Source organism: Labrus mixtus, chromosome 9 (assembly GCF_963584025.1).
Source record: "Labrus mixtus chromosome 9, fLabMix1.1, whole genome shotgun sequence".
Classification (NCBI taxonomy): Eukaryota; Metazoa; Chordata; class Actinopteri; order Labriformes; family Labridae; genus Labrus; species Labrus mixtus.
The window spans coordinates 17,995,671-18,022,413 of NC_083620.1; the positions used below are offsets into that span (position 1 = coordinate 17,995,671).

Consider the following 26,743-nt stretch of genomic DNA (forward strand, 5'->3'; position numbering starts at 1 on the left):
ACAATTGTGCCAGGTTTAAGTCTGTGACACAACTAGGTTCAGTAGGAGAGAGAAATCTACACGCTTAGGTGACAGAAATAATGATGATGTTGATGCAAAATACCTTGAATTCCGTAGAGTCTATTGAGTCGTGATCGCCGAGCCTCGTCTGAGTACGGCACCGCCAACCACGGCATCTCACTGAAATACTGCTTAAAGGACTCCTCTGACCTGGAGGGGTAAGGGAACAAAACAACAGACAGTGATTTATTGGTGTCAATAAACACTTGATGAGTGAAGACTTACATTACAGATAAAGTTGAATGAATGTGTGTGTCATTTAATGCGATCTCGTCCGTGTTCTTGCAGAGTAAATCTCACCTGTCAGCGCTGACAAAAACAATCTCAAACTTCTGTCCTGCCTCTTTGACAGCCCGATACGACTCCACCAAGACCCGGGTCAGACTGCGGCAGGGTGGGCACTAAAAGAGAGAAAAGAGGAATAAAAAAGGAGGGAAAGGAGGTAAATAACTGTACATAAAAGTCACAATAGTTACCACTGCCTTAGGTATTTTCAAACTCAACGACACCTTTCCTTTGCCTCATTTTGTATCCAGCTGCTTGGACCTCTTTAAAAATGAATCCTGCTATAATTCTCTGGCTTGAGAGGTTTTTGTTGCCTAATAAGTGAGTGTGTGTTTATTAGGAGAGCCAAAGCTATTCCGCCGGGAGGGGGGTGAGGGTGGCGATGGTATGGCTGGCATTAGGATGACATCAGTGCGCCATGGCAGCATTCAGCAAACAAACAAGTCTGCATTTCCAGATTCAGTCTCTGTTTTCATTCGGTCAGCTCTTCCAGCAGTGTAGTAAGTAGTAAAATACAATCACTAAACATTTGTAGCACACAAGTGAAAGAAGTTGTGCCAGTTATGATAAAGGGGTGACATTCTACGGGATTACTTTCTCTATGCTTTTGATCAGCTTTTGATGCTTTGATTCCAATTCCTTGGAATTTAGCTCACACACACACACACACACACACACACATGAGCAGAGACATAATGAGAGGAAATAACAACTATATCAGAACATGTCAAACAATGACAAACCAAATATTAACACAATGTCAAAACTGTCACTGTAAAAATATCATAAAGAACTTCTAATAGTCATATACACATAATTCTAGCACAATTTGAAAAGGCAATGCTTTAGTATGCCAGGAAGACTTCACATCATCCTGTTTACCTTAGTTTAATATCCAGGAGAGGTTTATGATTTACCTGTCATCTCCTTACTTCTTTGAAACAGGCTATTTGTTTTTAAATCATAGAAATGTGGTTTAATGTAAGTGTTGGTTTCCATGTACACATGCTGTCTTTTATTAATTGAATTATTTCATGTGGAAAAAAGATCTCATCAGCATTATTGAACATGCAGTAAAGTAAATAATCAACTCTAAGTTATTGATTTATAGTTCATTACTGTTCACAGAGACTACAGTGGATGCAGGGTGTCAAACACCTCCATTGATCCAGAAGTACACACTGATCATACCAACACAAATTCATTATGGGAAAGAGAGTAAAGCTCAATACACTGCAGCTTTATTGACTTCCTCTTGTCGCTCATGGAAGAAAACACCATTTAATAATGATTTGTAATACTTATACATACGCACAATGTGTTCTCAATGATTTCCCTCACAAAACAGGCAACAGGTCAAATGTGGTGCGAAATTTATGTCATTATTCTCTGCCAAGGTCCATTTCAGGTCACTTGAACATTAAAGGGGTGGAAAAAAACTTCCTATGAGCTTCTGTGTAAATAAATGCCAAGACCAGGTGCTGGCATTTCACATTTGTAAAGTGACTTTAATAGCAGCTGGATTGACATGAGCAACTGAGGGGAATTTGGTGTAAAAAATACCACAAATATATTCCAGTAATGGCTTTTGTGACTTGTCCTTCTCAATTTATTGTGGGTCTGGGGTGCTAGCCAGCCTCAAGGCGTCACTGTTCTGCAGAGCCGGTCTCTGAGGCTGCGGCTCTGGCAGCTGCTCAGCTGACTGGCCTCGGTTGAGCCTGTGCTGCATCGCATCAGGGAAGAGTCCAAAGATGATAAAAAATGCCTTACATGCATCACTGAGTGCCAACCTTTACTGGATATCAGCGGGTCCAGCAGAGTAAGAGACAATAGTGATGATGTCAGAGGGGCGTGGTGATTGATTCTGGCTTCAACAGAGGTCTAAAGGTGGTGGTGAAAAGGCTGACAGGGAGAGTTAACCACTGTTAATGTAAACACACAAAAACAATGGAGTCGCCTCCACCCTCCTGCTTCTTTCTCTTAACTGTTTCCACTATCTGCTCCATACCTTCCTGCTCCGCTCTGCTGCCCTTTCTCAGCCATGCCTCAGTGTTTTGATAAACTCAGGGGGCCAGGAAAGTAAAAAAAAAAAAAAAAAAAAAAAAAAAAAAGGAAAAATCCAGGTCATCTTTGTCCCTCTTTTTCTCCGCTTCTGTGAACTCACCCAGTGTGCGGAGAAGTACACTCCCACGTAGTGTCCCTCCAGAGAGCTGCTGTCTGTCGTCTGCCTGTTGTTCCTGAGAAGAGGCCCCGCCACCACCTCTGCAAATGGCTTCGGACCCCAGGGGAACTCCAGGCCTGGGAGGAGGAAGGAAAATGGAACAGAAGGTGGAAAAAGGAAAGTCAAATCAGGAGAAGAAATGCAAGAAAAACAAAATTCTGCAGCAGCATTCTTACGTGCTAATGATGAAAATGCTAACATGCTAATGTGTAGCAGGTTCTACATTTGCCAGGCTCATCATTCAAGTTTAGTGTGTCTTATAAAATAGATTTGAATAGCCAAGATGACGTAATGTCATTAGTTCTGCAAGTATTTCATAAAGTGAACTCATTTAAATTCTGACATGCTAATAGTGGGAGTTAAAAAAAATCAGTCGATCACACCGATCATTAAAACTATTATAATTCATTATTACCAAATCCAAAGACAATTCATCAAATATGGTTTCCTGTGGAATGAATAAATGATTTATCGAGTAAATTGCCATGGCTGTACTGACTTATTATGTGCAGGCTGTTGAGAATATAAACCAGCTGCAAAGTATGCTTTTAATGATGACTGAGTACAAACGATGCCTCTCAAGCACATGAAGGTTACAAGAAATCCTTCTCTCTCTCTCTCTCTCTCTTTTACTCTTTTCAAGGTGTCTTCATTGTCACTGTCGAACTCCAGAGATGCATTTAATACAGGCAGATTTAAAAAGAGAAGTAGAAATGGATGAAACCTTGTACGGCTTGTTCATAATGACCTCTTTATGCGAGCGAGGTTGTCTAGGGCGTCATTAGGCAGGAATGACACATCTGCACCGCACTGCAGCGTCCTTTCCATTGTCGTCCTGATTGTAAAAGTGCACTCCATCTTTGCGCTGCAGGCGAGTCGAACCGCCACTCAAGTCCAGCCTTTCATGGAGAGTGAAAGGCAGAGGGGGCCCGGAATTGCGCACCCGCCCCTTCCTGTCACACCGCTCAGCAAAGTTTTAGTGTGCTCTCCCTCTCCAAACCAGAGCTTGAATTGATTTGTCACGTCAGGGGACTGATCCCATTCTGCCTCTCAAATAATTTGAACATGAAAATGTGTCCAGACGTGCAATGGAGCAAAGATGTTGGCCCGTTCTTCCATAAACGTGGCAGAATATTCATAGAAAATGTAGATGCCTGTGCATGTATTTGCTCATGAGGTCATAGATTAATCTATTCTGTAGCCTTGTGAAGAACAGTTAATGAATCACGGATAGTACTGCAGGCTTGGACCGGCTTCATTAACCAGGCAGCAAAATCTGTCACAATCATGCAAAATCCATTCTGCCTCATTGCTGCACTGCCACTGTCCCCCTCCCCATACCCCCCCCCCCCCCCCCCCCCCCCCATACCCCCCTTCTCATATGACTGATGGCTTTTTCCATGCTGACCTCACACGGTCTGAAGAGGCAACATTTTTAAATATTGAGATCTTTTTCAGCCAATAAAAAAAAAAAGACGACATCTGTACAGCAAAGGAATGCAAGCCCGCTCTTTTTAATTCTCCGTTTCCACTTCAAAGTGCAGAAATGATAGGGTTCGCAGATGAGCGAGTGAGACATGAACACGCTATAATATTCATCCAGCACTGTCATTATGAAAACATCACCACAAACTACAGAGGGGGGGGGGGGGGGGGGGGGGGGGAAATAAATGCTAAATGTTTTGATGATGTGGTACTGAGGTGTCTGTGAGGAAACTGTGACCTGGCATGTTGTAAACATCATCACAGGGAATGTTGAGCCTGTGTGTGTGTGTGCAGAGGTGTGACCTCAGTCACTGTAATCATAACAGTTTATCACTCTCAGTAAGGTTGTAGGACTAAGCTCTGAGCTGTATAAACTAAAGCTGTCAACAAGCTATAGTCTGGTTGGAACACTCCCATCAAATTATATATAAACTGTTTACTTTTCATTACTTCAGTTGTTTACCAACTCTCTCAGCACTCCAACATGAAGTGTCCAAACGGGAATGTTTTATGCACATTTCATAATGAGCTTAATCATACTATTGCAAAACAGCCAAAAGCCGTAAAATGTACAGACTAGGCTCGGGTGAAAAAGATTCACATTAGATTACTTGGGGTATGAATCATGAACCGTGCAACCTAAAACGAAAGCTTTGACCAGAAGAGATGAAAAACGGTAGAAGACAAAAAGTGTGTGTATTTTTTTGTTTGACTCTCCTGTCCTGCTGAGCACAAGATGTCCCATCTATTTCAAACAGCCCCATGAGAGTGAAGGATGCGGCCCACCAAGATTTCATGGTCCCACCAGTATGACAGACAAAGTGTGTTAGACAGTGATCTATGTTGTCCTGTCCTTTTGACCCTCAATTTTTGTCCTATTAGCACGTTAAAGAGTGGTATTTTTATGGCTGATTGGTTTGTGGTTGGGGTTGAGGTTAACCATTTAGTAAAAAAAAAAGGGATGAAGGTCAGAGCTTGAGGTCAGGGACTGAAAATAAATCACTGTTATTGTTTTCAGCGATAATGAATGTGTACATGTGGCTGTGCATCTCACCTTTAGGGTCATCTCTGACCACCAGTAGACCGTTCCGACAAACCACCTTCCCTGTAGCTGCGTCTACAAACACCAGAGAGGGGATGCTGGTTACCTTGTACTTGTTCCACAGCTTCATCTGAAGAGAGAGAGAGAGAGAGAGAAAGGAATATTAAAGGTTGGAAAATGATAGGCACAAATACCTTTAAGTTTGTATTATTTAATTTAAATGCTGGAAAAGAGTTTCGCCCAGTCTTTGGTTACGTTTTCAGAGCGGCTTCAGTGTTTTCACTTGAAAGAGTACAGTGTAAAAGAAACACATGGCAACTGACTGAGCACTTTATTATGTTTTATAGGACAAACACAATCTCTGCAGTTTGAAAGAGACTCAGGAGACTAGAAGGCGAAATGAAAGAACAGGGGTGCAGTCAGCCCTGAGGTGAATTAGCAGAGGGTGAGGAGCACGCTGCTGCACTTAAAAAGAGGCGGAACTGGAGCAAGCCCATGCTGTCCCTGCTGTGCCATGAATACAATTAAAAGAAAGTCTGTAGCTAAAAAAAAAAAAAAAAAAAAAAAGACAGAAGAAGAAAGTCTTCCTGAAGTATTGGAGCTTCTTGGAGAGACCAATCGTACTTTTCATAGGTATTTATAAACAACCTCAGATTTTTATAAATCTCAAAGAGTGAGTACCAATACAGTCTCATAAAGAAAAAGAAAAAGCTTTAAAGCCAGAAATCAGCACGAACCGATGCTATTTATAGAGTTCAGCCATCAGTGTAACATCAAAGAGCAGATCAAGCATTTCACATATCTGAGGCTCACTTTCCATATCAGAGGGAAGAGTCCTGTGCTGTGAATAGAAAACAGCCTTGTCTTGTTAAGAGCAGCAAATCGGCACTGTGCAATGTTTGTGCTTCAGCAGCAAGTACAGGAGAAGAAGGAGATGGAGAAGGATATCCCTCATGTGAAATCCCAGACCAGCTGAGAATTTTAATTGATGAATGAAACGAGGGAACACACTGTCCCTTTATTCAACCTATATGCTGAAGTTTCTGATCTGTAGGATGAATTAAAAAAATCTCTCAATAAATGTGCAGGGATGTTAAAAAAAGAGACACGTTCAAAAAAAACAGCCAAAGGATGAAAAAAAAAGAGAAAATAAACATGTTCAACACTTTACTGTTCATTTTATTACCTGCTGTATCCAGCCAAACATTTAAGTACCCGTGTAATAAGTGTTACGTCTGGGTAGTTAAGAGGTAGTGTGCCAAATGAAGTGAGCCCTGTTTTTCTTGAGGCTCCCTGATGTAAGCTTGGAGTTTGGTTACCGGTGATCTCCAGGTTGATGAAGTCCTTCAGTTGCTTGCACATACATACATGAACAAGCCTGTGACTTTACTATACAAACTGAGCTCAAACACAGATGCTGTGTTGTGTCTCCTCTTTGCAAAGGCTACACATATGTTGTCATGAACTCACTGGAGGTCAACCACAGGCCCTCCCTGACACCAGAGGTCAGACGGTCTGACCCATGGACAAGACGATCTGGAGCCTCCCAACAATGTCGGTCTGGAAGTCTTTCAAAAGCAAACTTCAGTGTCTGCCACAGTCAACAGCTTTACCACACACTCCCTGCTGCTCTGGAAACTCAATCTCGGCTCACAAACTGATGAGGTTGAGGACATTAACAGTAACTGTCTCCCTTAAGCCAACTACAGCTGGGTGACTACCGCTTTTCAATCAGCTGCCTGCTGATGATGTGAGATTGAGAGCAGGATTTAGCTGAAAGAGTGTGAGAGGGACATGTGAAACAAACAGAATGAGTGTAAGGGTGATTGGCCCTGCACTGTTTCCAGTGAAATATGATAAATAACTGTGTTTACATCTGCTCCTCCCATTCAGTCATCTAAGCTAAAACCCTTCTCAACGTTCACCCTGTCACAGATGATTTGGGTGCTATGAGTAAGATGATTCAAATTATAGTGCTGCATCTATAATACACAGTTTGATCGAAACGTCAGCCTGCTAACATGCTTACAATGACATTGCAATAACAATGCAATGGTGCATGTGAGAACATCTAAGTTTACTTTGTTAGCATGCTAACTTTCGCTATTGAGACAGATATGATGTCTATTATTTTGCAGGCATTTAGTTATAAACAAACGATTGTGCCGAAGTCAGTAGGAATAACGAGTGACACATATTTAGGGAGAACATGCAAACACACACACAGAAAGTGTTCTGATGGGGATTCAAAACAGGAACCTCCTTGCTATGAGGTGACAGCGCTAACCACTGCACCACCATGCAGCCCAATGGTGAAAATAATAAAAAAAAAAAAAACCTGTATCACTCTTTATTTTATTTTATTTTTTATCTCCAAGGGATGTCATCGATGGCCAAAAATGACTGATGAGAGTTTTAAAGAAGGGCTGCTAGCTAGAGCTATTTGTTCATCATTTTATTTGTAAAGCTAGTTCAACATTCATACACTGATGTTTGGCATGACGTGAAATAACAGTCAAAATCTGCCATTTCTATGCAATGTGACCTACTGTCCAGTTTGTTGAATATAGTTAGGACAGCCAATTCGGAACATGCCACATCAGCAGCAGCCATCTTGGTTGTTTATAAAAAAAATGCCTCAATGGAACATCTGCCACAGCAAATAAAACCTGAGCATACAGATTGTTCTCAGTGAAATCCAGCTACATGCAGCTAGCATGATTTCAAGCATAAAAAAACACTAACTGATTACCACATAATGTATTTTAATAAGATTTTTTGTGATGACTGATGCAAAGGTAAAGTTATTTTCGGAGTAGAGGAAGATGGCTTAGTACTATACCAAAGGCTTTTCTCATACAGTTACATCAAGAAAACATCTGGAAAGATTTATGTATCAACCTTAGAGGAACAACTGATTCACCCTCTTTGCTAATTTATAGCATCCCTGAACAATGTCTTCCCGGTGTGTTGGCTGAAGAACAGAGTGTTCCTGTGTGTTAAATCCTTTGAGGGCTTTTAGAACTCCTTTCAGCATGATAGAGACGTTATGATTTCATGGAGGATGGCTGACCTTGTTACGACAAAAGCAACATGTTGTGGAGTCAGATGTAAACAAGTGTACATGATGCGCATTTCAGGACCTTTAATAATAATAATAATAATGTATACTTTATTGATCCCGCGAGGGGAAATTTGTTTTTACACTCTGTCTAGTTAACATGCTACACAAACATAGGCCGAAATACACACACATGCACAAACAGGATCCTATGGACATGCATTAATGGAGAGGTCTCAGAGTGAGGGGGCTGCCCACAGCGGGCGCTCCTGAGCTGGTGGGGGGGGGGGGGTTAGGTGCCTTGTTCAAGGGCACCTCAGCAGTGCTCAGGAAGTGGACTGGCAGCTCTCCAGCTACCAGACCAATTTCCGGACTTGGTCCGTGTCGGGACTTGAACCGGTGACCCTCCGATTCCCAGCCCAAGTCCCTACAGACTGAGCTACTGCCGCCCGAAAAGACAGAAGATCCCTATGAATGAGAGGGATGGAGTGTTGTTTTCATTGTCTTCTTTCATAGTAAACCCGGAATCTTCCTTGAAAAACACTGCAGACAAAAGTTCTCACAACAGCTAGAGCTCAACCTTCCCTCCTCTTTCCTCCTCGTGACAGAAAAAAAACACGAGGATCACATGTAGCAGTGACCGGTTACTCCAATCACTGCTTCATTGTCGAGACCCGCAGGCAGTCTTTTACATCTGAGACAATAAACACAGAATGTGACGTGATATCTTGTACTAAAAAAAACACATAAATCTGAGTGTCAAATCTGCCCCCATTCTTTGACTTAACAGCTTGCCATTGCAAGAAGGGGTGTTAGAGATATTTTAGTCATCTTGTCAGCTTTTATGAGTCTGTAACATGACTCGTTTGGTTCAAAGTGTTTCTTATGTGCTGCTGTGTGTAGAGATGAAGATTTATAGTTTGACAGGAAATAAATACTCGCTTTCTTGCCTGGAGTAAAATGAGAAGGTTGGTACAGCTCTTGTGTCTGTATGATGAATATTACTCTATATCCAGTAGCCAGCTAGCTACCAGGAGAAACAGCTAGCTTGGCCCTTTCAAAATAGAATAGAATTACTTTATTGATCCCAAACTGGGAAATTGTGCCGTTACAGCAGCAGGTTGTCCAAAAAGCTTGTCCAAAAGCTAGCCAGCTTTAGGTTATCACACTGATTGAGTGAGGTCTCAATTTATCATCTAAGTGAATTTATCAAAATGACACCCAAATGCTTTAAAATAAACCACTAACCTTTTTTTTTTAAAAGATTCAATAGTTAGAAACCTTGAGCTTATTCCAGCTTGTTACAAAGAAATGGTTTACTAACATAAAAGATAAGAAAACAGGAACTAGTGTATTTGGTTTGATATTTTGGTATATTGGATAAAACGGATTTCAAGATTTCACATTGGGCTTTGTGAAACCCTGCCATTATTTGTGGTTTTCTGACATTTTCGCACAAAAACACAGACTGAGAGAATATCCAGGAGGTTAACACGATGTCAAAGTGTCCAGCACATTAGCAGTAGCTAATTAGCATGCAAAGAGCTTGCAGACTGTGTTCACTGCATTGATATTTCATGCTGCCACTCCCAGCTTTCTCGGAGGGCGCCTCTATTCATTACCAGCACCAACAGAGTGTGTAACTATAGGGCCAGTGGGTAGGCTTGGGGATATATAGTTACATACTGGTTTAAGGAGGCCAATAACCCCTGTAGAGAGCCCACCAATTGTTAAGACTCTAGAGAGAGCTGAAAATCCATAATAACAATCCATTTACTCTCTTGGACATGCAGGCATTAGCCTCAAACCTAGCCCAGTGCTCATCATGCTAATTGGATCACGCATGGCTGCGTGGGGATCCATACCCAGAAGAAGACAAATCAGTAGGGCTGGTAGATCAGTGTTCATGAACATACTGTACAAGGACTGAAAATAAACTTGCCCCTTAGCTTAAATTAAGTGCAGAATCTTTTTTTTTTTTAAAGAAGTAAACGACATCTCTAACCAGCAGTACCTATCCTGGATTGCAAGTAAGCAAGAAAATAGGGGGGAATATGAAACCCCTCCTCAGACACATTTCTGTGTTAAATGTCATGCATGGCGATCACTTTCACGCTTCTCTGCACTGTTGCATTTTATGGCCACAATCTGCACTATAAGAGGAGGTTGGCTTACATTGAGTTACCCCCGCAGATTTCAGGGCTATGAGTTTTAAATCTTTACACGTGTTTCAGTTTTAACTAAGTTCATTCTGAAGCCACTTGCAGCCAGATCCTGCAGTAAAAATCGGGCTCTGTCAGTAGCCATTGGGTCTCTGCTGTTGCTGCGGTGTGAGAACTAGAGTGGAAGATATTTTTTATCAGTCAAAGCTCCCAATTCACCCATCATTGTTGAAGCCCTATCTCCTCATAGATCTGTTTTCACTGGGCCGGTCAGGCCTAAGGCATCTGCCAGACGCTCATAAGAGGCTCACAACGCTGCTTCGTTACAACGGTGGCACTACAAAGGAGAGTCACGCAGTTACAACGGAGGACATGAGAGGTATCCTGCTGTGAAGCTGATAGCAGCACAGTCCTTTATCTCTGAGTGTTACATGAGGGACAAATGGTGATAATACAGTTGAAAGCTTGAATAAAAAAAGGGGGGACTGAAGGGACGTTTCATGTACAGTAGTTATGTCTGAACAAAAAAGATTTGAGGAATTTAATTTAACCCTGCTCATGAATTCGCATCGGCTTTTATTACCAGGACGAACTGTTCCTAATATAATCTTTTATTCAGGTAAAGTCGAATTTATGTGCACAATTTTTTACAGCTCAGATAAGAAAATTAATCGAATTCTCCTTTTTCAGAGGGGACACAATGGAAATTATGTTCTAGCTTTATTATTATTATCTAGACTTTAAACTTCAAAAATAGAATTTGATTCATGCAATGATCTTCTCGCTGTTCCTGTAAATGTGAGGGGATCAATGGTTTTCAATAGATCTTTGCTGGTAGTGTCAGAAAACTCGAGGTTGTTTTGACTGACCGACTGACCAGCCCCCTCAAGTCATGTTCTACAAAAGCATTTGTCTTTTATTGTGACTTTTTTATTGACACAGCCTGCAGGAGCTGTGATCTTTGACCATAAAGATTTAATGTAGTGTTGGAGAGGGTAGCAGACCGGACTGGACTCTTGGTTTGCCTCTTGGCAAGCACAAACAAACAACACCAGACATCTGGATTTGAACTGTTAAATAAATGCTGGTCAAGTGGCGACAGCACATTCAGGGTGGGAAAACCAAATGCTGTTAGTTTCAATCTGCTTTGTTTTGCTTCAGAATTGAAAAGCCAAAAAAGACAAGTAATATTCTGGATGCCCACAGGCTATATGTGGAGAAAAAAAACCAAATAATAATGGCAGCCAGCTATACTGTAAGTGGCTGAACACTGCCTTCTGAAAGAGTTATTATTACACACAAAAGAGGGGTGACAACAGACTTGGTTATCAAACTACATAAGTGTATTTGATGACTCCTTAACTATCATCAGACAAGAGCTTACGGATTAGCATTTACCCACTTACTTCCTTGCTAACATGGGCAACGGGTGATGTTAGCATTCAACCACATCCAAGCTAATGGCAATTTTAGCTGTAGTGCTAACGTTTGATTTTGTCGTCAAATATGCAGTTTTAACTTGAACTATGGCTAACTGACCCTCGCTTTTCTTATCCTGCGTCTGCGTTCAGTTATTATTTAATCAGGAAATGGTGGATTGATAATGAGTTGGAAAAATCCCTGCAGTCCTACAACTCAAAAAGACAATTGCTTCACATTAAAACAGCATTTTAGGGGAGTCAGTGGCCTAGTGGTTAGTCCAGCGCCCTATGTACAGAAGCTGCAGTACTCAAAAATAAGCGGCCTGGGTTCAAATCAAATTTTTTGCAGTCAAGACTCACTTGTGCCCGACATCTCCTACCTCTACTGTTGTAACTTTTTTTCTTCTTCTGGGCCCCTCGAGCCAGCTCTGACTTACATTCCTCCATGCTGCAGCCCACCTCTGCTCATTCTGCTCCTGGGGCTCTCAGTAACTGCCTGTATCCACTTCAAAACCCTGTTGCTGCTCTTCAAGGCTACAAAGGGAGCCCTCTCTGTCCACCCCTTAGCCATACTTCAGCCCACACGATGCAGGCTAGTGTGTGTAACTTAGCGCTTCCATCTCTACAGCTCTGACCTGACTATCACTTTACCTCGGTGAAGAGCGTTCACCACGCCGTGGCTTCCCAGGTAATTCACTTCTCAAACCCTCTGACAGCTGCACAGTCGCTGCCCTTTCTCTGTGCTCCACTGATGAATTATCTCTTCATATCCTTAACTTCATCATGTGCATGTCATTTTGGCTTACCAAAAAACCACAACAACTATGCTTTCATCTTTAGAGCTTTGATATCGTCGATATCGGCACCACATGATTTTAAAAATGCTATCAGGTTTTTCTATTTTCCAACCACTTCCATCCCCCTCCACCTTGAGTGCCAGCTTTATTCCCAAAATATAAAAGTACAGGCCACTCACTCCACTGTGCTCATTACAGAAGCTCATCCTGCACTTCATGCTCCATTGTGGTGAGCAAATGCACTACCCAGGCCTCTCACATGTCGTCTTTTAAATGCAAAATGCTCTGCTGGCGTCTCGTATTTTATTAATCCCGTAAAATTCACCAGCAGAGCCATTTTGGAGGTGGATCCTCCAGAAAGCAGACGGGAGAGATGCTGGCTAAATTGCTTTTTTTTCTCTCTCTCGATAAAGCCACCCCCCCCCCCCCCCCCCCTTGTTGCCATGGTAACCACGACCCCCTCAAATGAAGTCAGGACATGTCACCAAGCGCCAGACACATTGTGGGCTCTTAGTTAATAATTCAGTGATAAATTAACGGGTTTTGTGAGGGAAACAGGTGCCAGAATGTCAGAGGGCTTAGGGTAAATAACCCAGTGGAAAAAAAGGAAGAAAAAGGGCGAGAGAAAATACACATAGAAAGAGAGAGAGAGAGGGGGGGGGGTTGTATCCCCCATGGCAGTCTTGTGTAGAGGCACAAAAGCGACCCCTGAATACAGGCTCTAAATCCAAACTTAGACCCTGTACGGGGAGAAGTTTTTTGTAGTAAAGACTGCAGCGTAAAAAAGCAGGGGAGGGGGGGGGGGATTGTAAAGGAGTAAAAAGCCAGGGCTCAATAGGAATCTGCAGCATTATGTCTCTACAGGCGTGGGCTGTCCTTGAGGCCTACATTTGGCAAGGTCAAAGGCCAGGACAACAGGGGGTGCATTCTTCACTCCCAGAGGTGTTTAGACCAGACTGCCTGCCTCCATAAGTGTTTCTTTATTTCTCTCTCACTAGCCCTCTTTTTATAATGGATAACAAAAAGCAAAAGGTTAAAGCAGTAATACACTCACACACAAACACAAATATACCAATACTTATGTGGATCGAACTGCATCCTTCTCGCTTCACATTAGTCTTCTATAAATGCTAAGCTGTTATTTTCAACCACAAACATCTTTTTGAGAAGACTAAAGAGAAAAAAAAAAAAACAATCCTATTGACATTGATGTGCAACTACCATGTGATTTGAGGCATCACATGTCATGTGATCCATTTGTGAGAATCCTGATTTGCACTTGCATTCCCTTCATGCTTTGCTGTTATTAAAGAAACACCCAATGCTCTAGGTAATGCTAAATAACGCTTCACTTACTAGAAAGCAATTCACCTTCTCTGAATAGTTTCAGTGTGAACGTGAGCTCAGACAACATATGCAATCAAATAAATCTAGTTGTCAATTCTTCACTATTTAAACAACAATATCATGCAGGTCACAACTGATGTAAAAAAAAAAAAAAAACACAGTTTAGCCTGACTAAATGTGAAAATAAACCCCAAAATAGACAAGCTCAGACATCAGAATTATATAATGGGTAAACACAACATTCTTTATCAAGTCAATCTGTGCAGGTCAATCATTAAATTGTGCAGAAAAATGCTGCTGTAGCTAAACTCAGAAGTAATGATTTACCTAATCATGTTTACAGAAGCTTGTGTGAACATTGTGTCATGATTTTTCTGTTTAGCTCTAACTCACACCTTCTGCCATGAGCCTGTCTTTCATCAAGTCGAGGCCTGCAGAGTCTAAAATACAGACCGATACAGACGATATAAAGCGGATCTGGCTTTGGACCAGCTGGATACGCTTTATCAGTTACCTTAGCATGACCCTCTCACACTGCCATTATACTCTCACAGTGGTCGGCCAACTCATGACTTGGAAGAGACTGCTGCATTTCTGGCATTTTCTTATTTTGTGAAAGCTATAATTTAACACACACTACGGTAATTTTGAACATTAAGGAGTGAATTTGGCATTAAATAAATAAAGTTAAGATATGCACAGACAGTGTAAAAGACAGAAAGGCACTGTAGCCTCATTAAGTCTGAAATCTCAGCCCATTACATATTAATAATGAGACTAAACACACATTAGAATAAACCTTTCAGCACAACATGATTTCATGCACGTGCCTTTTACACTCACTGTTCAATTAGCTACAGTCAGCAAACAGACCCAGAGCAACTGAGCATTAATTCTACCCATAATCCTCCACATTACTGTTCCTTTGGTACCCCGGTTTCCTGGAGTGCCGGCGGAGGGGGTGGGTGTGGATGGGTGTCGGGTTCAGACAGCTTCCCTGCTGTGACCTCTGTTTGACCCCACATTTAACTCCCACCACTCCTTCTTGTACGACAGCCTCCCGGAGCCGCGGCTCAATCCCCCCCCCCCCATCACAACACAACACATTAATATTAATGCACATTTGAAAGGAACATTTCAGACACATTATCAGTGTTTTGTGCATAACAGAGCGGTCCTGAATTCTATATCACGACAATCTGTCTGACATCTTTAGATGGCTGGCTGGTTAGCATTTCATTGTGTATTTTTTTCTGGGCTCACACTTTCACACAATCATATTATTGCGTTATGAAAATAGGCGACATACACAAACCAGACAAAGATATCTTTACGCAATAAGCATATGTTAGCACTAGATTACACATCATATCAGTTATCAGCTGTTAAGACTGACTTGGATTCAGGTTTGGAAATCTGAACCAGACATCATTGGATGAGTCTCACAGTGTGATCTATAGTGTAGTATCTTGATGGATGACCAAAGATGTCACCGAGCCTTACTCGGGATTTTTATTTTTTTTAGGCTTTGCAGTGCAAATTGGCTAAATCTCTGCCGAGGAATCTTAGGGTAGCCTCCATCCTAAAAAAGCCCAACAGTCTATTTAGGGATTGATCTATGTGCTGAACACATCCACTAAAGCGTCATTCACACAATAAGTGGCATGATGTTGAGGTACTGTGTTCTTTGTACCATGTATTTTGCTCCAATTGCACCCTCCACAGCAAGAGACGTGTCTCATAAATCACAGCCTCATAAAACAACCAAGACCTCTGACAGATGTAGCACCCTGCGGCTCCAGCGTGTGAGCATGCAGGTATAAACACACACTCATAGACTTAAACACACTGTGTAGGGAAATAAGCCTGCAAACTACCTCCTGCCTGAGGAGATACAGTCAAACTTAAAATCATCAAAATGTTGCGTCTTCTGCTGGTTATGATGCACCAGGATGGCCTGCTACATTCACAACAGTTCCAGTTCTTACTATTTCTGCCCTTTACTATAACTTCAAACAGCTCTACAGTGACATTCAGTGATCCACCCTTTAGCACTTTCCCTTCTAGTCTTACACCCATTTAAAGTCACATCTGTTTGGCTGCCGCCGCAGACCGGCCCTGTGCATTTTATAGCTGAGCTGTACATCTGGACCCTTCTCGTATCTCTCACAAACCCTCCACTTCTCCCCCTCCGCCACAGTCCATGCACGCTTAAGTCTCGGCTTATCCCACCCCCTCCTCCCTGATACTTTTCACAGCAGCAGCAGCGACAGACTTCCATAAGCTCCCACTCTCTAACAAAATGAGTCCATATTGGCCTATTGAAGAGGCTCTTGGGTAAAGATTTCATTTCAGGCAGATTAAGTGATACACACAACATCAGATAACTCAAATAAACATCGAGTTTGGCCCAGATGTCTATGGAGGCACTATAGGAATAAACTTGTACACAGATGGTTTCAGTTACCAAACTGTTTCTACTTATGTAGGTGATCTTAAAAATAAATACAAAATTTGACATTTGAATGTCCTTAAATTTAAATCCGACTCCCAGAACTTAATTGGGCAATTGGGGATACCATTTCAGAGCAATTACATCAACTACAGAGAGCATTACAAACGGTTTCTAAAAAAAATTATGAAAAGACAAGCTAAAAGGGAAACAAAGACAATAGAAATAACAATTTCTATTGAGAGGAGACAGACAGGCTGGGAACAGACATAAAACACAGAACATAAAAGTGCAGTGTAAAAATGCTTCCCTGTACAAATGCTTTGAGAAGTGCTTTAAAAGATGCTACTGATCTGGCTAGCCTCTGCTCTGGCAGAGAGTTTTAGGCCTCGAGAGCCTCGACTGCAAAGACCAGGTCACCTTTTGTTATAAGCAGAGTCCTTGGAACAACCTGTAGTGCTCTGCCAAAAGGCCTGAGGCTACGCTTCCCCCCCACTGTGGTTATAAAAAGGTCTGATGTGTAGCTCGGAGCCAAAGCCCCACTGAGCCTCAAAATAAACATCCATCAATTTTCTAGATACTCGGGGTCAGGGCTGTGGTGGCGGCAGAGCAAGCTAAGAGTTCTTTTTTTTCCCTTCCTCTTACAACTTCCGCAAGCTTCTCTTAGGGGATCTCCAGGAGTGCCAAGTTCAGCCAAGAGGCTGCAGGGATGGTGGGAAATTCTTTCAGGTGCCTCAACTGGCACCGGCTGGCACTGGCTCCATCCATTGAAGTAAATGCTTTGTTTACACATTAACAAAACTTGGGGCGGCTTGCATGTGTGAACATTTTACAGTCTACGGTGTGAACGCAAACCGCTGAATTTTTTTGACCTGAAAGCCAGGAAAACTTTCTTGCTAGCCCTTTGTAAAATTTCCATGTGAAGTCAGGGTGAGCTGATTTGTAAACGCATCAGGCAATGATCTGGAATTTCACAGGAGGCGGTGATGACCAAGCAACCAGTGGGATCATTGTGTACTTATTAATGAAGCAGCTTCATACTCTGTTCTGCCTGCCAGTATCTTCTTTCCAGCTTTAGACTCCTGAGAGCCCCATCCAACTTCTGTCTAAACTTCTCACTGAAAGACATGTGAATAACAATTTTTGGAAAATTTCAGATGCTCTTTGATCAATTTAGAGTCGCATGTTGACGCGTAAGAAGGGCTGCTCAATAGATTGCTATGTCATCGTTATAGCGATATGACCTCTAGCAACATCACTTAGGTCTGAATTTATCACAATAAACACATTTGCATCCAGAAGCTGTGCCATGTTGGAAGGTTTCCTGGGTATTCACACCATTTTGATGCAGTCAAACATGCAAAAACCACCGGCATAGTTTTGAGTTCATTATATGCATCAGAATATGTCTTCAATATGAAATCATAACAATTAGTAACAAAAGTGAAACCAAGGTCCAAGAGACCTTTTTTCAGCCAATAATCGGCAGTGGGAAGTAAGGTTACTATTGAGCTGGAATAGCTTTATTTTGAAGGGCTCTATGATTGATGAGAGCACTTTGATGTCAGTGCTAGTTTGTTCATATTATGAAATGTTGTGCTGAATGGTAGCACAGAAGGTAGCATGAACTTTTGATAACTGTAAGCAAACATCGGACTGTAAGAGTGGGCAAACAGCAAGGAATGAGATGATGCAACAAGGGAAGCACAGGCAAACAGAGACAGACACAGAGCGAAAGAGGGCAAGAGACTCGAGTGTCAATTTTCAGGGTCATGTCACCCTGTTGGAGGGCTGACTGACAGGGCAGAACACAGGTTCAGGGTTCAAGCCTTTAATAGCCCGGCTAAAACAGCACAGCCTTCATGTCATCCATTCACGCCTGATCCTCTCCACTTCCAAAACATCACAGCTTTGAAATGAGCTAGACTAATGACCAAATAAAACGTGTACATAAACATTCAGTAATCTCTCCTCTCACCACCTTCCCATCTTGTAGACTTGAGGGACTCTTTCAGGGGGATTTTTCTCGTAAACACCTGTTAAGAAACTCAGGAAGCAACACATCCAAAAGGTGTTTTTTTTTTCTTCCCGAAGCCGTCCAGAATACACTGCAACAAGAGGCATCAGAGAGAAAGCGCTCACTTGGCAGTGTGTTTGTAATTCAGCTCCACAAGCCTGAAAGACAGATCTGAGGACTCCGACGGATGCAAGCAAGAGGTCACCAGCCTCTCGCTAAGCCTTGGTTTCCTAGAGACTCTTCTGATATCTTATTTCAGCCGTTCAACGTTTCTTTTTTTTTCAAGATGATGTAATCCTCTGGCACAAATACTCTGCACTCAATCAAACACATTTTATATATTCATTTCCATTTTTTTAACTGTTTATGGATGGAAAACTTTGAGCTACTGGCAGTAAAATACTTGGTTGGTGGCATGGTGTTTGGATGAAAGCAGTGACCTTATACTGTGGGGAAAGGGAATAAAGGACAATGTGGAGGAAATTATGAGCTTGGCAAGAATGCTAATGGTTGGCAAGTGTTTTAGATTTACGAGCCAACAGGACAGATTTCTTGTTTCTAGAATACCTCAACATTTAATATCAAGCAGCCTATTGGACCAGCTTCTGTAAGTGTGAAATCAAACAAGGACTATTTAGAAAATAGTATGAGTGTAAAGTAAGTCCCGCTCAAACCAGCTAAGTTTGCAATGATGAAGGGCTGAAAAGAACGATCATTATGCTGATGATAGTCCAAAGTTCAATGTTAAATTTTTAACATCATACAAAGGCAACATTTCATTTTAAGCTGTATTCATTTTTAAGTGAATCATTTACAGAACCAATTGGTTCTGTCTTTGTATTGCAACAACTTTTTACTGCAGCAGTTATCCAGCTTTTTTGTGACCCAGATTTCCGATTTGGGATTAGGGCTGATTTTGTAGGATCATTCCTGTAACCTCAATACTGCACTGAAACTTAACTTGCAAAAATGGTTTCATTCTAGTGAACTTGTTAGGTTAGTACACTACAATGGCAAGTTAAAAAAGCAAGGCTTCAAGACTTAAATCTGGCTGAGACTTGAATCTCAGCAATTCTATCTGAAATTGACTTTAGAGCAGTAAATAAAGAGCTGCAGTCATTGAATTAAATTAATCTTTGTTGAGAAGTCAAGACTCCCCTTTTATTTAACAGTCCACCAGGCCCTGAGGTTTGTAATCAGGCCTACCTACGTACTAGACAGGTTTAAAAAAACAAAAAACAACCCAGAGCAGCTCTGCATTGTTAAGATCTGTTCATTCCTTATTCAGACACAGGAAGAGACACATGACTGCCAGGGAAATTCATCTTTATCTTAATGTTTGTTATCAAAAACGTTTAGAGACACAATATAAGTCAGACAAATAAATTCAGAACTGAAATCACAGACCAGACAAAACTGCGTCCAAACTATACATCTGTGAAAATTAGCTCATGGGAATTTTGAAGCAAGTAAGAAATGGAAGTCTGGTTCAAAGGGTGGGGAAGGGGTATCCTCTAATGCTTAGACTTCCTCCAGCCGTTCTCTGGACTTTGCTACAGGAAACCTGAACATAAATGCAGCCAGAACAAAATGGAAGACGAGGAAGAGGAGGATGACCCTCGAATTACTCTCTTGAGCTGCAAGTGAAATACGTATATAAAATAAACTATTTAGTAATCATCTTGCACAAAAGGGAAGTTGTGAAAGCCAAATGCTTCATACACTCATCTCCCAAGAGTGATCCACAGTCTGAAGATTAGAAAAAAATATGGCTCCGTGCTAACAGGAAAACCCTGAATGCAGTATTGCCCAATGCTGGTTTTGAAAAGCCATCCAGGGAAATGTGATTAATGTTTTCCACAAACTCGGAGGAGAAAGTCTCAGAAGATTTAGACACACACGGAGAGAAAATGAGTTGCATTTCGTTAAGAAGTCAAGTTCAGTAATAGCCTAACATTAAACTGAAGAATCCATTGCCAAGGAAGGAAGCCCTCCCATTGATATGAGTCATGGAAGACCACAAGCAGAGGTCATAAAAATGTAACAGCCAAGAGCGAATAAAAAAAAAAAAACAAGGAAAAAAAGAGAGCGAAATGGTATTTTCATGCAACTATGGAATTAGGATAGAAGACAGTCAGTGACTTTTTTTTTGGGTCTTTTTCATTAGACCAGATGTGAATAAGGTCATCCCTTATCCTGACAGCTCTGGATCGAGCAGTGCGCAGAGACAAAGAGGACACACATGTGAGGTGCAGCTCTCTCTGCGTCTGTGGCAGCCTGGAATGTGCTGTGGGTTTACTGGGTTTATAAATAACCGTCAGAAACTTGCAGACACAAAAGAGGCTGCTGTTCTAAGCTGGACCACTCTGAGAGAGCACCCTCTCCACCTTTCGTGTTTACTACCAGTGTCACACCGGGGCAGTTAGCACCAGTGACGGAACCCACCCATCTAACCCGCCTGCTGCATGCATGTGTTTCTCTGCAGCTCGGCCTGAATACAGACAGGAATAGTCAAAGCAATCTTTAAGAGCATACAAGGTGGTAGTGTTTTTTTGGGGGGGAGGTAGAGTAAGTAAGGAAGGAGGGAGAATTGGGATTTTATGGCAGCAACCTCAATTCATGTTCGTGAATTTATCGTGTGTAATCCTCTTAAATAATCCACAGTAATTCGAAAACTTAATATAACCCTATAGGTATCTGATTGTGTAACTTCTTTATTGAAACCACCCCTCACAGTTCATCATTTTCAATAATTATTTTAATAATCACGTTTTATAAAAGTAAACTTTTTGAACTATTACTAATTGTTTTTAGAGAAATAAAATGTTATCATTTTGGTAAGTGTTTTTTTTTTTGTGTGTGTACAGTTTCTAGAGTTGGAGGGGCTGGTTGTTTCTACCTTGTTGCCATGTCAATATCAAGCACTAATTTTAAGCTAGCTTTATAACCCAATTTGCTGATTTTAGCTTAGTTTTTAACCATTAATTTCTTATGAATTATTCTAACCGTGTATCACTATTAGTAAACTTAAGTCTGAAAACACTAATTTAGCAGATCAATTTTTAATATTTATCTAAAACTTTAAGCTAGCTAACTGATTATGTATGCAGGGCTGTAAGCCATCATTTCTTCACCTTTGACTTGTTTTACTTGAATTTAATTGTATGTCCATCACTTACTAGCAAACTATAATTACATACTTTTATTAATACATTTCAACCAATGAACCCATACTTTAGTCAACTTTTCCTACTGCTTACACATAACTTTGAGTTTTAGCAGTTATCTATAGGCTTGTAAGGTAACGTTTACATCTATCCATGGCTATTAGTAAGAGAAAAGTGCCTTTACTGATCCGTCACAAAAATAATTACCATACCATGTATCAATTATTGTCACCATTAAAGCTATTTATTTCTTTTAGCCATTTTTCTACAAGATTAACTAATTGAACTTCTAGCACAAGTATACTTTAGCTAAACTATTGGTATACAAAATAATTGGATAAATGAGTGGTTTTCTTCTATTTTCATTACATTCGGGGCAGCTACGAAACATACCAGATTTAGCGAGCCTATGTCTGTCTTAAGCTCCTTTACAGGTCTTACAATTTTTTTTTACATATTATTTGACATTGAATTGGACATTGCTTGCTGATGTTTGCATACATCAAGTGACCCTTGGGAATCATAAATATAAAAACCCATCTGTCTGTAAGCGAATAGCGAGATGGCTATCAGCACGAACAGCGATAAGGTGGATTCGAAAATAATGAGACAATGTGGCTGTAAGGATGTGGTTACATACTGTAGCTTTATGGAAAGAAAAGTGTGCAGGCTGTCTTCTTGAAAACAGCGAGTGGCTTCTGTGACAAAAGTAGGTGCTGCACCAGAGCTGATAGGAACAGATTAGGACAAGAATCAATCCGTGCTGCCACATTGTAATCCTTCATCCCCCGTTCTCCTGGTTGCTGGGGAGCAGGATCGTGCTGCTGCCTGCGCCTGGATCTCAACCAAGATAGAAATCAGCCTGTTTTTTTCTAGCTCAGTCTTTTCGTCACCTTCCCAATCCTTCATCAATTTCCCTCAGCCTCCCTTTTTTTTTTTATATACACAGGACTGTAACAGCACACATGAGCACACAAGAGAGGCAGGGGATAAGGGAGGAAGGGGTGAAAAGGTGATGGGCTGCACAATAGCCAGTCACACCATATTTAAATGCTTTTCTCCGACACACAGTCAAAATGGAAAGTGAGCAGGGCTGAGCAACACATATGTTCTGTTCTTCTCGCTCTGGAAATTGGATTGTGATGCAGGATCAGATCTCTAGTGATATTTGTCAGGGATTTTTTTTTTCCTGCTCCAAAATATACTGCAAATGAGACACATCATCCAAACCAGGTCCGTTTTCCCTGGCCAAGAAGCTAGGTTCATCTCCTTTTAGGGCGTTAGCACAAAGAGTCAACAATGACATGGAGGAAAAACAACAGACCCTCAAAATAGACGTGTCTGCTGCAAATGTATCAAGTCTGTTAACACCTCAATCCAACTTTTTCCATCCTGAAGTAGAAAACAGAAATATATTCCATAGCAAGGAGCCAAGTTTAAAATCCATTGCTTCTCAGTAGCATCCATCCTTGAAGGTTTTTCTAAAGAATTCTAACAAGAAACTCGGTTTAAAGTATACGTTTCAAGGAACTAGTTTAAAAAGAGAATACAATGCATTCAGATATATGTTTGTAAATGTTTCCTTCTTGACATTTGGCCATTTATGAAAGAATGACAAAATTCTCTATCTTGGTGGATGTCTGTAAGGGAATATGTGTTTAGGGGGAACATTTCCTGATGGAGAATTCCAGTTTTTCCTGTGATGTGATGGATATCGAGTGGAGTGCAGTTGTGTTGCATGCACTGATGTATAAACACCACATTAAGGGAGTGATGTAAGTGACAGAACAATACTTCAGAGCAACATAAGGCTATTAACACAACCAAACCTTGATGTCTGATGTGTTTTCACCTTTGTGATTTTCCTCAAAAAAAAAATAGAACAAATACATAAAATTCTAACTGTATTTTCTGATGATGTATGGACCAAACCAAGAAACAATCTTCAGCGTATTTGGACATTTAAACAGAAGTTAGTTAAACACAATAATGATGTGAGGTTCAAAAAGAAAAACCCTGCAATCCTAAAACAGTATTTGAAGATCATAGGTCAAGCAAAGTTAAAATGACATCATGCTATTACACCTAAAGTTAAGTCGTATACTTAAATGCTCTTCTTCACACTCACTGCAATGCAGTTTTAAAATGCACTTTTATAGGTCCATCCAAAGTGAATAGTGCCTTAACACCAGTGTTTAGCGACAGGAGGACTGTTGTAACTCTGCAGCCACAGATGCAGCTGCTGGATGTAGAGCGAATCTAATTAAATGCTGTTCCACATTAACAGGATTGAGCGAACTTACAGATTTCTTTCTGCTCCCCGCGGCCTGTGAGTGGCACGCGGTGTAATGGATATGAGCAGGAACCGGACGTAGCGCTTCCTAGAATACATACACGTCCTGCCAGACACAAGCGAAACCGACATCCATAGACACAGATGACCAGCATGCATTGTGCCTTGGGGTGGTTAAACATGGCAGCATGGCGGCGACGTTAAGAGTCACACAATGGGCAACAGTAGAAATCCTAATGGTGGTGCTGCTCTTCAAGGCTTAGGGTCTTAATGTAGCCCTAGGCGATATATCTAGAGGTGTAACCTGTAATGTCAGTCTCAATCTCAGTCTAATTACATCTATAGCTCTATCTCACTCATCTGGATTGAATTTAATATAATCCATTTTTGCCTGCATTCATTTTGTTGTCAGTGGGCTTGAGGGCTTTGGATCAAACCCTGTGTAGCTCATGTTTTGCTCTGGTTGCAGCTAAATACCAACCAGGAAGCTGTGGTCTGTCAAACACACAGTATGTGCGGTGGCCTACAGAGATCACAGTTTGTATGTGGTTGCATTTCCCAATGTAAACTACCGGTTAACTCTCGAGTGCTGAATGTGGGTTTGCTCATATAATCATGAAGCATTTCTCTACGTTAACACACAATAATCTACACAAAAGGTAAGAGGCAACACGCATGAAATTAATTCTGTTTTAATGAGAACAATCACTGCACTCTAGCTTCTGACTTCATATCTCCTACTCGATTCCAGCTGCAAAACTTGTAGTCAAAATGGACATAATGAAAGTATGAAGATATCTCAGCTGAACAACTTCAGATATAAACAGCAGCTCTTCAAAATATAAACAGTGTGTTGCAAGGCGGTCTCTCCTTGCTCTGCATTTATGTGCCCTTGCACGTTTTGTTGAGACAACAGAACAACTGGTCAAAATCTTGGCGGTCGCTCCTCCACATGATGGACTAGAAACGAGTTTGCTCAAATAATATTTATAAATTCTGGCAGATGACCCACCACGAGGAGACCGCACAGCCGGAGCATTGCTGCTGCACGTCAGTCCTGCTCACTTTGAGATTTATGGCCTTGAAATATTTCCTGCTATTTCATTTACCCAGATTCCATAACAGGCCACTTTAAAACAGCTTGAATTCACTCCGACTCTACTGGAGGGACCAAGAGATATGTGAAGGAAACGGCCCCAAGGTCCTGCCATAAATGATCCTCACATTATACGGTAATGCACGGCCTGAGGCATGCTTTAAGTACAGAATGAAAAAAAGAATCAGTAGGAACAACCAAAAGAAAACCTACCTTTGTAGTTACCATAAAATCTATGTATTAGAAATCTTTAAAAAAAATAAACATTTGCTATGTACATTTGCTTTTCAGTGTGAGGGCTAAAGCAGAGAATAAAGAAAAGTCCTAGGAAGATACATTGAAGCTGACCACTGGAGCAACATTACCTCTGCCAGTTCTTGCTAAGGGCATTCAACACCCTCAAACTTGCAGGTGGCTGATGGCAAATATTGTGTTCACAAGAAGATTAGTCAACCAGCACATTGTTTTTGTGTGAGTCTGTTTTCTAAGAGGCAATGGACATAGAAAATAGGGAATCTGAAATTCTGCTTATGAGGTTAGCCAAAGGCGAATTCTGGTGAGTCTTTGAACACTATCATGCTATCCAGAGGTTGGAGTTTTTTTTTTTTTTTTTTTTCAGTGTATTTGTAGCACCTATTGTCCATTAGATTCATAATGTGCAGAATGTTTGACATTGATCATGAATAAGTTTAAATGTAAAGGTCAGATCTCGTCAGGGGAGCATGAACTCAAAAGCGAGTTTCAGGTAACTTTGGACACATTATTTTGACATACGTTGTTGGAAAAGGGAGACACATTTACTTGGGCAAATGTTCAACGTTATTGGGATCTGCTTAGTTCTCGAGATGCAAAGTAGTAGATCATTGTCAAGCTTTATAATTATCATTTTAAATGATTTGCGATTACAATTAGGTATCTTTCGCCATGTTCAGGTTTTCATTTATTAGTCCTTTTGTCCCTGACAAGTAATTAATCTGGAAAGCAGTTCTGCTACATGATCTTTTTCCCAGAGGAACACAATGTTCATTTGTGTCGCCCACCAGATCAGTCTGGGTGGTCCGACCAAACGGACCAGCCTGGACTTTTTGTATGGGACACTTTCTTTTATCCCCTCAAGAGCATTTCTGTCCTGTGAAATGACAGACCGTACAATGGTGACATTTTTCATTTTTAATGAGCTCACAAGCATCCTAAATTGCTTTACTGTTTTCAACAGGAAGAATCAGTCAGCAATTTTCATACTCCATACAACAAAAACAAACCAAAAAAAAACAAAAAACACTCCAAGCCTGCAAGGAATTACCATGGAATAAGAAGACAAAAGGGACATGATGCAATGCTGCTTTTATAATTGATTTTGTTCCACAGTCCATTCGATAATGGTCTACAGAAATCCAATAACCGCTAATTGCTGCTCCAAACATGAGCACTTGGCTGGTAATGACTCCATGTCTCTCATACTCGGTTTTTTCTCATGTCTCTATAAATACAGCTCATCTCGTGTCTCCACCCTGTAATGAATTCACAGAGCAGCACCCCTCCCTTTCTTTTTAGATCTTAATGATTAAGTGATGTAATTGCCTTAGATTGCTCAGGGTCCACTCAGCCATTAGAAGCCCACCAGTCTGGTCCCTTAGCAACAGAGATCTGCAGCCTGAAAACTTTTCCTGTGTCAGTCAAATTGCAATTACACAGTGTGTTATGAGAGCATCTATATTCTAGCGCTGCATCAAGCTGTTAGTGCTACTCAGACCTTTGGCCACACCATAGACTGTAAATAATAGTGGACGAAGCCTGGGTGACGTCACCCATTGGTTACTGAAGGGGGCTTTGGAAG

The 26,743-nt window shown here is 41.2% G+C and overlaps 1 protein-coding gene across 2 annotated transcripts in view; it reads right to left on the bottom strand.

The window, feature by feature from the left end:
* Positions 1-26,743, bottom strand: part of nxn (nucleoredoxin) — a 54,820-nt gene that overhangs the window by 8,719 nt on the left and 19,358 nt on the right. For both annotated transcript variants that reach the window (XR_009674180.1, XM_061046639.1), the window contains exons 2-5: positions 5,106-5,223; positions 2,510-2,643; positions 361-461; positions 104-210 (exon numbers count right to left, since the gene is read on the bottom strand). Coding sequence is in view for 1 of the 2 variants with exons in the window: in XM_061046639.1 (XP_060902622.1) it covers positions 104-210; positions 361-461; positions 2,510-2,643; positions 5,106-5,223 (460 nt within the window). In the remaining variant the exon portion in view is untranslated. The remainder of the gene's footprint in view (positions 1-103; positions 211-360; positions 462-2,509; positions 2,644-5,105; positions 5,224-26,743) is intronic.